Raw genomic sequence first — 12,405 nt, 5'->3', positions numbered from 1 at the left:
TTAATTTAGCTAAAGTTAAGACTCCCAAGTAATTGGGCTAAGTATGTATTTGGTTCTGGATTTGAGGGCCCAAGATTTCCCTACTTCTTAGATCAGCTTTGGTATTGATGTGGAAATAGGGTGAAGTCACTTAACTCTGAAAACAAAGTATGCTGAGAAATGGGTTTGGCAAGAATGAGCTGCTGACAACCTTGCTATTGTTTTTGTCCCCTATTGGTTCCTGTATTTCCCTTTCCTTTGAAATAGTCAGTTTTAACCCAGTAACCTTGCACAGTATATGACCAGTTTTAAGTTCTGAGTTACTTAAATGTTATACTAAGAAACTGTTTTCAGTTACACACACACACACACACACACACACACACACACACACACACATTGAGTTTCAGATATTAGAATTTCCCCACTCCCTTTTGACTGCAAAATGAATGGAATTTTATGCATTCTGTTGGGATTCTTTAGTACAATGCATCACTTGACAGTTAATAGTCCCTGAAGCTGGAGAGAGTCCTAAAATAAAGGACTGTAATTACAACTTTTCTCCTTATCATGCCCCCTTTCCCACATCAGCAGGTGCAGAATTGAAGACTCAAGTTCAGATCTGTCATTTTAAAAGGAGCCTCACATAAACTTTTAACTTTATAAATTATTGTTATATGCAGGCAGCCTGAGGCATTTGTGGGGAAAAAAATGGTAAAGAAAAAAGGTAAATTAGCATTAAATGTCAAATGAATGGTTTCTGATACCTTTTACCATGGGTATGATGCTTTGGGAGGTCAGCTTGTTGACTTGTGAGGTTTTGAAAGGGTTATCCCATGAGAGATTGGGACTAGTGTTTCTCAGGAGGTGTATAAAATAAAAAAATAGATCTTCACATTCCTGATCTCACCTTAATTTTTTAAAGTGTGGTTAACAGTGTCAGTAAGATACCCAACCACAATAGGATAAAAAAGTAAATGTAAAACTAATATATCAAGTGAAGACCAATTTAATGTTTCTACTTTGAAGCAGAAATTGACTTAAAGTAAATATAAGGATACTGCTCCTAAGTGAAACAAACCAGTTAATGTGGTCAGTGTAGAATGAACTCGCCCACATTGAGCCTCAAAGTGCCATGTCTTAAAGGATGAATGGGTACAATACCTTAAGGATTTAATTTTATTTAAGTTCCCTCCCCCAAACAAGAGGTGAGTTTCCACAAAGTCACTGTTCTTGTCTATATAAAAAGGAATGGGATGTTTCTCAGAAGAGTTTTGTTTAAGCAAGATAACTTGAGGATACCTGTACTCCCAAACTTTACACAGAACTGAAAATACCACTTGAATAGTTTGGTGCTGTTTGTTTTTAAGCTAGGGCTTTTTAAAAGAGGTGGATGTCAGGACAACAAGTTAGGTGTTAGTCTCTGAGGGTGCTGGTAAAAATTCGGGTTTGTTTATTCTCTCCTCTGATCCCAATTTCATTCCTTTGATTGATCATAATACTAATGCTAAAGCAGCTTTGTTTTAAGTTTTACATTCTGTTAAATTGGTTTTTTTTTGAAAAGCATTAATACTTATGACTGAATAGAAAAAAGATTCTAACCGTATCTATTCTTTTCCCAGAATCTGTATTTTTGCTTTTTAGATGTTTATTTCAAAGGGGGGAAAGTAGATATTTGATTTCAATAATACTAAAAGTTCATACTGAGCTAAAATATAATTATACCTTGACTACAAAATTTTAAGTTTATTTTTATTTACAAGTTTTGAAAAATGTACATTTTTTACATGGGTTACTTGTGCAAAGTTAGATTTAGAAGAGTGATAAATGCACACAAGGTGACAATGGAACATTTAGACAAAACATTTACAAGCCTTGCCCCACACTGCTACTTAAAAGGTACTATTTAAAAGTATAAATATCCAAAGAAAGATTGCAAACATTGACTTTAAGGTTCTTATAATACTGAAAGGAAAGAAGAAACTAAAGCATGCAGCATTAACTCAGGATTTGCGTGGAAAATAGTTTGCCACAGATAGGCTCTTTTCATTGGGTTAAAACTCTAAAAAATGAGGGGAGATTACGAATTTGTTCATCTAAGGTAGCACTACTTTAAAGAGATTAAAGGATCACCAACCTTCCTCACCTTAAAAATGTTTCCATTCCTCTGCTTCTACACCTCTTTAAAAAGTAAAACCCAGAATACTTCCAGTACAGTTGTCCCTAAGTATCCATCAGAATAGACACAACCATCAGAGGCTTAACTACCTAGTACATATCAGCGACAACAAAACTCCTCCCCCTGGGGTTGGTTGAATCCATGGATGTGGTACCTGCAGATACAGAAGGCTGACTGTAGTCTGACACTTAGCATGAGTGTGTCCAATGAATATCTTGCAAGGAGAGTATGTGTCAGTTGCTACAATGACTGTACTCCTTTGGCTGAGTCCTTTAACACTCTCCTTTCTACCAATAAAAACCACCTTGTAATGCATATTGGTTAGATCTTAGAAATAATGCATTTTTAACTTTCATCTCTTTCAAAATGGACGTTTATATGGATTTCTTTCCCTATTTTCTATAGGCCATATTCCAAATGTTCACTTCTAAGTCCAACACAAGTGTCTCAGCCAGGATGAAACATTTAAATCATTTTGTTAAAAATAACATCCCGGTTATCAAGCTATGCAGAAGCACCACTTGTATAACAATTTGTTTAAAAAGCTTAGTGTAAAGTACGGTAACAAAATACTGCCTCACAGCTGGAGATGAGATATAACAGAAAAGGAATTAAGCATTAGTAATTTTTGCACGTAACCCAGGTACAGTACATTTGATTTCATAGAGGATGTTTTGATGTTCAAGAAGATAGAAGGGGTAGGAAAAGTTTGGCGAGGAAAGATGGAAACAGCAGAATAACTATTTTGCTTTTAATGAAGTAAATGTGATGACACAAGAATAAGAAGGTGACAAACACATCAATATATAGTTTTCATATGCCCAGCTTCTTCATTTGCTGCACCCGAGTCAACAATCACGCCAGCTCTGTTCTACTATCGCAGAAACACGTTTCTCATATTCCCGCTTGTTCTCTTGATACAGCTGAGCAGCCTGGCTGTTTGCTGGACTATTGGGATTGGGCTCATCCAATAGAGACTACAAAGACAATTTGTAAAAGGTCAGTTCCTAGATGCAGTATATGTATTTGCTAGTAGCTAGGCAAATATACACATTCTGGTGGCTGAGGTCTTAAGACCAACCTTTTACCTTAAGTTATGACTTTCAAAACAATTCACAGTTGCTAATAAAAACATATAAAAGGCCAGTTAAGTCACATGAAGGAAAAAATCACCTGTATTGATGTTAAAATGGAAGACACATCATAAGTTGGACTCCAGCGATTCTGAAGTATGTCCAGACATATACTACCATCTGCATAGACTAAGAGCAGAGAAGTATCTATGTTAAACATAGCAAAACCATTACGATTTTAACAGCACAGTCAAGACAACACAGTCAAGAATATTTTGCTTTTGAGGTTTAACAAGGTTTCCTCAGCTACTCCTCAGTTACTTTCCTAAAAATAGTCAGAAGCATTACTAATGAAATAATCAGGATAGGAGAATGTCCAATGTAATCAGTATAAAACTGGAAGATAGTGTTCCTTCTGAAAAGAGTGCCCCATTATCTAGGAAATCATAAACATTTTCTAACAGGGTCCCCAGCCATCCAGAGATGTGTGAGAAATTCATCCCATCAAAGTAGTAACCTATATCTCCTATATGAAATAACAAAAGATAGCTCACAAGATTTCATATTGGCATGAAGATAGATAAATATTTGATAACCTGGAACATGCTTTATTAACCTGAATAAAAGGCAAGCTGTTCTAGGCTTACTACTAGGGAAAAAAGAAGAAGAAAATGGTAAGTTACAATCACCTGTGGTGCTTTTCCAATATAATACTGTATACCTGGCCCTCAACCACAGATATTCAGTAGGTCTGGACTGGGGCTAGAGCATCTGTATTTTTTAAATGTTCCATGGTAATTCTGATCTGTAACCAAAGTTGGCAACTATTGTCTTAAATACTAAGGAGCCCAGCCAGTGTGGCTCGGTGGTTGAGAGTTGACCTAAGAATCAGGTGGTCACGGTTCAATTCCCTGTCAGGGCATATGCCCAGGTTGCAAGCTCCATCCCCAGTGTGGGGCATGTAGGAGGCAGCCAAGTGATGATTCTCTCTCATTATTAATGTTTATTTTTTAAAAAAATATTTTTATTGATTTCAGAAAACGAGAGGGAAAGATAGAAACATCGATGAGAGAGAATCATTGATAGGCTGCCTCCTGCACACCCCACACTGGGAATCGAGCCTGCAACCCAGCCTGTGCCCTGACCGGGAATTAAACCGTGATCTCCTGGTTCATAGGTCAATGCTCAACCACTGAGCCATGCCAGCCAGGCTTCATGTTTCTATCTCTCTCTCTCCCTCTCCCTTCCTCCCAATATTAAAAAAAAAAATACTAGTGAAAAATTACAACATAAGACTACCCCAATCTGGCCTAACATTAAAAGGAAACCTCAAGAGCATCCTTACTTTTGTTTAATAAGTAAATGACTAAGATCATCAAAATCAGGAGGCTCTCAGACTCCAAGCAAAGGCGAAGTAGCTTCCTTGCTTTAGTTCTAGGACTATAGCTGAAGCCCGCAATAGCACACCATGAACAAGTTCAGTTTTCAGGAAACAGCAGGATGCCTAAATACTCAGGTACCACAGACAAATCCATAGGAACGTGGAACAAACACCTCCCTAATAAACAGTGCAGTTGTTTTAAATACTGTATTAAAAGTGATACTTGCCATTTGGATGAAACATCTTAGAGACAAATCTAACCGTAGGTGGTTTATTTGGATATTCCTCAGTGAATTCTATTATAAGCTTAAATGTTCCTGTAGTTAGAAAAGACAGGTTTAAGAAAACATAGTTATCACTTTGTTCAGAAGTATTTTGTTTTTAATGCTATGTGACTTTTCCCCAATTGTTAAATGAAACAATGCAGAGAGAGAGAGAGACCAGCTAAGAGATACATCTCCAGGAATTGGCTCTAAAAATGGACAGATATTTGTTTTTTTGTTTTGACATTCTTCTCCTCCAAACTTAAACACAGCCATCTTAAACTAAAAATTACTACCTGTAGGATAACTTTAACCACTGTGCATATTGAAGACAGCCTTAAAATGACAAGAAACTAAAGCCAAATGTGGCCTTCCTTTAGAAAATTGGAAGATCTTAAAGGCCCATTTGAATCAGCTGCCATCATAAGCTCTCCAGAGATTTTTAAATGGAATAGAGAGAATGGAATTACAAAGGTTCAAAAATCAATGCTAGAAACACAAATCAATAATCAAATTATTTTTAAATTAGAAGGGAATAGGTATAAAAGTGTTCACTGGTTCCTTTCCATATATAATGGTAACTCTATAATGAAAATATAATTGAATGTGAATCGGGAAAAAAACTTCATAGTCTCTCTCAAAACCTTTAAGTATGACTCACAAAGTACTTCACTATAAAATCAACTTAATCATTCACACTAATGGAGGGAATTAATGGCAGAAGTAATTTAAAAATCTCATTCGATTACATTCATGTCTCCAGAGAATTTATCTTTCTAATGATGAATTTATTTTTCTTAAATATGTCAACTAAGGTAGCAGGAGGCTCTAAAGCACACTAGATTATAGGCTTATAAGTAAAGGATAAACTGGATCTCATTCAAGAATTATAGGATGGCCAAAACCGGTTTGGCTCAGTGGATAGAGCGTCGGCCTGTGGACTGAAAGGTCCCAGGTTCGATTCCGGTCAAGGGCATGTACCTGGGTTGTGGACACATCCCCAGTAGGAGATGTGCAGGAGGCAGCTGATCGATGTTTCTCTCTCATCGATGTTTCTAACTCTCTATCTCTCTCCCTTTCTCTCTGTAAAAAATCAATAAAATATAAAAAAAAAGAATTATAGGATGATGTGATTTGGGGAGATTATTTCCTTAAAAAATATTATTTTTAATTTGGTTTAATAAATTCAAGAAAACAATTGGGCAACTATTTTTTCCTGACTGAAGTCTCTTCAAGTAAACTTGTGAAATCAGTTACTATCTAGTATAAGGTGATGTATGTTCTACTATATTACTCTGGTATATTAAATAAATCACTTATTCTAATATAATAGATCACACTTCAGATAAGAGTATAATTTGGTACTGTTCCTTCAGAGTAGGCAATTTATTTATTTCTTGCTTCCATTAATAGTCTCCAAATGATTGTTAAACCTCCCTAAGGACAAAAGGTAAAATATTTTAGAATGGACAAACATGCTATAGTCCTTCAGAACATACTTCACCTTAATCACCACCTGGTCATAAATCTTTCCTTTTTTGAGGAAGAAAGCATATTCTTCCTTTTCAGTACTATAGATACTATAATATGCAAAAAAAGTGGGAATCAGTGTTTAAGAGAGTTCAAACTTGGAGCTTCCATATGTATCTCGAGTGTAACATTTGGCTCAATGCTGAAATCTGATAAAATTATAGGCAAGAGATTTATCATTAAGGAATTGCTCTACAATTGGGCAGACTTCATAGCACATGGAGCTCTCAGGTACTTTAAATTAAAACCACCATTAAATATAATACCTAAAGGTAGTAAAACAACACTAAGGCTGGCATAACTGGAACTTTGAAGTCACACAAACCTAGGCTCAAATGCTAGCTTTGCTACTGACTAGTTGTGAAACCTTGGGGAAGCCACTCAACTTGCCTAAACCTCAGGTTCCTCATCTGTAAAATGGAGTTAATAATAGTACCCAACACCTAACATTGTTGTGAAGTTTAAATGAGGGAAATATGCACAGTGACACAAAATAAGTGCTCTATAAATATTAATAATTCTAAAGTTTCACATCTTGATACACAGCTAAAGAAGGCAAAACCTCAAAATCCAAGCTTCACTTTTAGTAAGAAATAAACAATTAATGGATTCAAATATTAAATAGTACTTTATTTCTGATCTATATCAAACACTCAGTTAAATGCAAGTTGAGTACCTATGTTGGTGGTTCTCAAATCCCTTGAGCTTTCTGTCTAATATTTGCCTAGAAGTTCAACAAGGTGCTTACCTAGCTACCAAAGAGGCAAGTCTTTTAAAGCAGCTCATTTAATATCTTGAGGAGTGAAATAATCTGCTTTGTCCACTTGAATATAAATTAGGACTTACCCAAATCTTATTCAAAGCACATATTTAAGAAGGGATATTTCATATTGCTAGCCAGATTAAACAATCAACACCTCTTTCATATAACCCTCAATGTAATTTCTCAGGTCCAAAACAAATATTGAAGAAATTTAAAATCTTATAATTAATATTATGCAATTGAAGACAGAGCTTATCCTCTGAATATTTAGGAGGCTAGGCTTTAAAATCACTGAAAAATTTAAGCCTCAAAATAACACACGATCTGTACTGATTTTGTTCAAGAACCTGAGGAGGCCAAAACATTTTAAGGAAAGTATCAATCCATCTATAAGTAGGAACCAGGAAAATTATATAAATGTGTTAAATGACTAGGTGTATGGCAATAAGGGAGTGATGGTTAAACTAATAGAGTGTATGTCCTGCTACAGATATTCACAAATTCAAATTTTTAAAAACATTGTGTTGGCCAAAGAAACACCTCTGCAGACATTTCTTGCCACTTGGCCATTAGATTGTGACCCCTGAAAAGAAAGCAAAGTAAAAACTGATGGACATAGATACATAGATAACAGTGTCTATGGTGGGGGGAGTGGGTAGAGATGGAAGAGGGTATAGGGGAGATAAATGGTGATGGATAAAATAAAATAAAACAAAGAGTAAAATAAAGCAAAGTACACGTACTTAAAACATTTTTTGACGACTGAAAATTCTAATTTTTAAGATAACAACACTCAAGTCCTCTATCATAGGATTTATTTAGCTTAAAAACATCCTCAGTGGGTTTTAAGCAGAGGTCCTCAAACTTTTTAAACAGGGGGCCAGTTCACTGTCCCTCAGACCGTTGGAGGGCCGGACTATAGTTTAAAAAAAACACTATGAACAAATTCCTATGCACACTGCACATATCTTATTTTGAAGTAAAAAAACAAAACGGGAACAAATACAATATTTGTATTTGCATGTGGCCCGCGGGCCATAGTTTGAGGACCCCTGGTTTTAAGTTGACTCATTTTTTTTTTGAAAAATCTTACACCCAAATTCTTAAGCATACACCTATTATGAAAAACAAATACTAATATCTTACTGTGTCTATTAACAAAATTTATATGTGACGAAGAATGCTTTGCTCCATAGCCTTTGCATTCAGTATGCATAACCACATATTTTGATGAGGAAGCACTACCCCCCTGCCCCCAGTGCTTTGTTTGGTAGTGTAAGCTCTTGGAAACATTGTCCTCTTACTTTGAGAGAGTGAAATTAAATCAGAGTTGTTTTTCTTAAGATTTCATCTCTTTAACTAGGGCCTGGCAATTCCAGAAACTTCCATTACAAACGGTTTACAAGGAAGCAGCAAAAATAGTTTTGGGGCTGTTAATTTATAACATACATTGGAAACAGGGAAAAACCAACTACCCCACTTGTCCCTAATCAGTCTTTTTCAGTAAATTCCCTAACTATAAATGAGAGGTATTAACAGACGGTCAAATATATTTGTAGCCACTGTCAGTGTTCTAGACACCTGAGGAAGCATTCTTGGATAGCAGACTGCTCAACAGAATGAATCAGAAAAGAGTACTGACATTTAGCATGAGTAATTCCTTTCAGTAATGCCAGCATGGAGATACACATCATCAAAAACAGAGTCATTAATGTCAAGAGGGAAAGTCCGGATAGATAATGGATTCCATAAGTACCTTTTCAATTGTTACCACTTAAAACAAGAGAAGTACCCTTGAAATATTTAAGTAGTCACCCCTGGCAGTGATGTACTATTAATAAACCTGTGCCCAGGATAAAGAAGTCAGTAAAATCAGGAGGGGGGAAAAAAGAAGCCAATGAAAACAAAGCCTGCTAAAGTTAAAGCAAATACACAGTTAATCTGCACATAAAGCTTAGGTAAGGAAGAACTAGTACCAATGCTGCACAGCAAAATTAAGTCTTGCTATGGATCAGTTCAAATGATTTACTGCACCAAAGTAGTGTGCTTTTAGGACCCCTCTTCTGCTGTCATTTCTTTTTATTGCAGGACTGAAGAGCAGTGATATTTACCCAGGGAATGAAGGTAAACAGGAAACTATAAGTATTTAGATGACTGTCTGTAACCTCCTAGGGAAATCTGAGTATTTGAGACAAATTATAGAATTGGTTGATATTGACCTACCTTGTGGACTGGTAGCATCAGAGAGTGGTCCAACTTGACAACATAAATATGTACTCAGTAGCTTGCAACAACAATGCTTTTGTTCCTACCTTCAAACTGAATTGTGTGTGTGTGTGTGTGTGTGTGTGTGTGTATGTATGTATGTATATATATATATATATATATATATATATAGTGCTACATGACTAAAGGAAGTCATTGAGAAATAACAGATTTTCTTTAAAAAAAATACCTCAAATATTAAAGATGTCAGACAGTGGTTCAAATACTTTTAATCATCTTTTAAATGAATTAAACGCTCAAAAAAATAACTACACACACAATTGAGTGCACATAAAACCATATCATTGTCAATTTCCTATTTGTGATATTGTAATATAGTAATTCAAGATGTTACCAAAGAATGGGGTGGGGAAGTGTGTAAAGGATACACACAGTCTATTATTATTTATTACAACTGCACATGAATCTATACTTACCTCAAAATAGAAAGTTTTAAAAAAATCTTTAAAAAGCAATGAACACGTGTTTTTTTAGTCAAATCTAAATCTCTGAAAACTCATTTAAAATAAGAAACTATTATATTCAAACTGGCCACTAAAAACCATTTTAGAGCAAGCAGCGAAGCTGACAGGCATTCAATGCCAGATTGTAGAAACTAGATAGTTGTGTGTAAGGGATGCTTGCATCCATTCAACATCTGAGAACCATATTATTAAGCACCTGCTGTACACAGTTCCTGCCCTGTGGTAGAATGCTAACCAGATGGTCTCTGAGTCTATCAGCAAGTGTTTGGGTTGATATTCAGTATCTTGATGGGGGCCTGAATATTGCAGATCACAGCCCAGACCTCAGAAGTCTTTAACATCAGTGCTATGATGCTCCTGTAAAAAAGTGACTGCCTTACCCAGATTTTTTTTTAAAGAAGCAAGCAAGAAAAAAGGTGCAATTCTAGTCAAGCAGACAAGACTGAACAACCTGCCACATACTGGATTCCACTCAAGCCTTTAGTAGGCAGAGGCTAGAGAGAAGCATGTTCCTAAGTAGGAGGCACTTCCAGGATGACTAGGAGCCCTTTCCCCAAATGATCAGGCTCCGGAAAGGTGTGTAAAGAAACTCTCTTACCATCCTCAAATGGGGTCCCTTCGGGCCTGAAATACAGAGAAAAACATGTCAGTTCCCGCTTAAGGGGTCCCCTATACCCTGGTTCATTTTAGGAAATGGCTATTCCAGGCTCTGCCAAGCATTGCTAACTCCCCCTCTGGTAAAACCCCGATTCCTGGGTCGAAAGCCACTACAAAAGCTGTTTCAGGCTTAGAAACCGAGTACAGGCCGCCGCGCCTAACCGCCACCACTCCCCGCCCCGCCCCCCTGAGAACCCCAAACGGTTCCCCTGGCAGCGGGAACCGAGCTAATCAAGCTAATCGAGGCACAGGCTCCGGGGAGGCGCCTAGGCCCCGCCAGACCCCAACACTGTCCCTTTCCCACCCTGCCTGCACCAGGGGCCCGTCCCCAGAGCCGGAAGAGCCGCCTAGCATCCCCCATCTCTCGCCAACGCCCGGAAAGCAGACTCACCCGAAAATGACCGCGTTCCAAACCATTATGTTGTTCTCTGACGGAGCCCCACTGACTCCAGCAGGAGGATCCTCCTGTAACCTTTTAGAGAAACCGACGGGCCCCGTTACCAGGCAGTCGCGACGCTGCCGGTTACCTCAGGGCTTCCCCCGCCCCATGCCCCCGGGCCGCCTGGGGACCCGCCCTGAGTCCGGTAGCCAGCCGCGGTCCCCGCCGGTTACCTCTTGAAGTCCCGCATGAGACGCCGCCGAGCCGGGGTAGACATATCTCGAGCGGGGTCAGGGCTGGGGCATACACTGAAATCGCGGGTCCCAGCCGAGGGTAAGGAGGCCGACGAGGCTGAAGAAGCCGAAGAAGCCTGGGAGGAAGCGCCCAGAGGAACCGCACTGCCCCTCCGAAGTCGAGGGTCGGTCTGGCGCCGGCTAAGCACCACCCCGGAGTATACAGGGGCTGAACCAACCTGGAAGGAAGGGGGGGGGAATGGAACGCCGAACGCCGGACGGGCCGTACCAAGACGGGCCGGGGGGGGGCGTGGAAGGAAGTTGCTTAGGTCATTAAAGCACGGCCAGAGGCACGCCGGGCTGAGGCGTTTCACTGGCCAACCGGAGCCTATAGTTCCAGGACTAGGTAGTGGAATGGGCTGCACCCCCACTTGTCAAGTCTAAGACGAATCCTGGGAAGCTTTTTTTCCCCCAGTTATCTTTTTTTTTGTCTTTCTTTATTAAAAGACCAGATCACTTGAAGTGCGCCCTGTGGCTGGGGGGACAAGGATAAAATCCCAAACTAGAAAAGGAGGAGTGGGCGGAGGCAAACCAGAAGGTTCTCAAAACGCGGGAACAATGCATGCACATCCTCTGCGGACACAGGACACTGGGGAGGGCTCTGTGTGACCCGTCAAAATCACTGAAAATCCAAAGAGTAAATCGGCCTCGACTATGAAAGGGGCTGTGGGTCCCTTTTCTGTGGAATGAATGTGAGGGATTTGAGTCCCAACATTTAGGCCAATAATCACTCCCAAGCAAAATAAAATGGTGGTGTGTCCTGGAGGGCGGGGGGGGGGGGGGGGGGGGGCAGGAATGAGAGCTTAAGACAATAATGAGGTTTTAGCTCTGAGCACTCACAGTTTGGTTCTGGAACCACATTTTCCCTTGGCAGTTCAACAAGCCAAACTGCTGCTATATGTTCAGAAAAATCCAAGGTCTGAGAATGTTGGACTGCAGAGAACTGCAAGGGCAGTGGAAGAAGCTGCAGATTGCAGGGAAGAGTCACAGTTGGGATGCAGACCTGCAAAACCAATAACAGTTTTAAAGAATGGTTTTTAAAGGTTAACCCCAAATAACTTAGAAGGTAGGCAAAATATTCATTTAAGAATTTGTGAGGCCCTAACCTGGTAGCTCAGTTGGTTAAAGCATCGGCCAAGGATGCCCATTTGGATCCCC

General features: G+C 39.0%; 1 protein-coding gene across 1 annotated transcript; it reads right to left on the bottom strand.

Moving 5' to 3' along the window:
• Positions 1-2,895: 2,895 nt before the first annotated feature.
• On the bottom strand, positions 2,896-11,426 carry UBE2A (ubiquitin conjugating enzyme E2 A). The gene is made up of 6 exons (XM_081081244.1): positions 11,188-11,426; positions 10,967-11,047; positions 10,517-10,542; positions 4,840-4,929; positions 3,332-3,420; positions 2,896-3,135 (listed from the first exon to the last, which is right to left on the bottom strand). The coding sequence occupies exons 1-6, from the start codon at positions 11,229-11,231 to the stop codon at positions 3,007-3,009; spliced, it is 459 nt and encodes a 152-aa protein (XP_080937370.1). The 5' UTR covers positions 11,232-11,426; the 3' UTR covers positions 2,896-3,006.
• Between the last annotated feature and the right edge of the window lie 979 nt (positions 11,427-12,405).

The sequence above is a fragment of the Myotis nattereri genome (assembly GCF_964212035.1).
Source record: "Myotis nattereri genome assembly, chromosome: X".
Lineage (NCBI taxonomy): Eukaryota > Metazoa > Chordata > Mammalia > Chiroptera > Vespertilionidae > Myotis > Myotis nattereri.
Note: the sequence above shows the minus strand (reverse complement) of the source record. Positions and strands in the feature narration are given on the sequence as shown.

Excerpts from the sequence above, each read along its gene's own strand:
- UBE2A (XM_081081244.1), bottom strand. The coding sequence starts at position 11,231 with ATGTCTACCCCGGCTCGGCGGCGTCTCATGCGGGACTTCAAGAG. Across the intron at positions 11,048-11,187 it reads CTCATGCGGGACTTCAAGAG|GTTACAGGAGGATCCTCCTG; the intron begins GTAACCGGCGGG and ends TTTCTCTAAAAG. Across the intron at positions 3,136-3,331 it reads CCATTTTAACATCAATACAG|TCTCTATTGGATGAGCCCAA; the intron begins GTGATTTTTTCC and ends TTGTCTTTGTAG.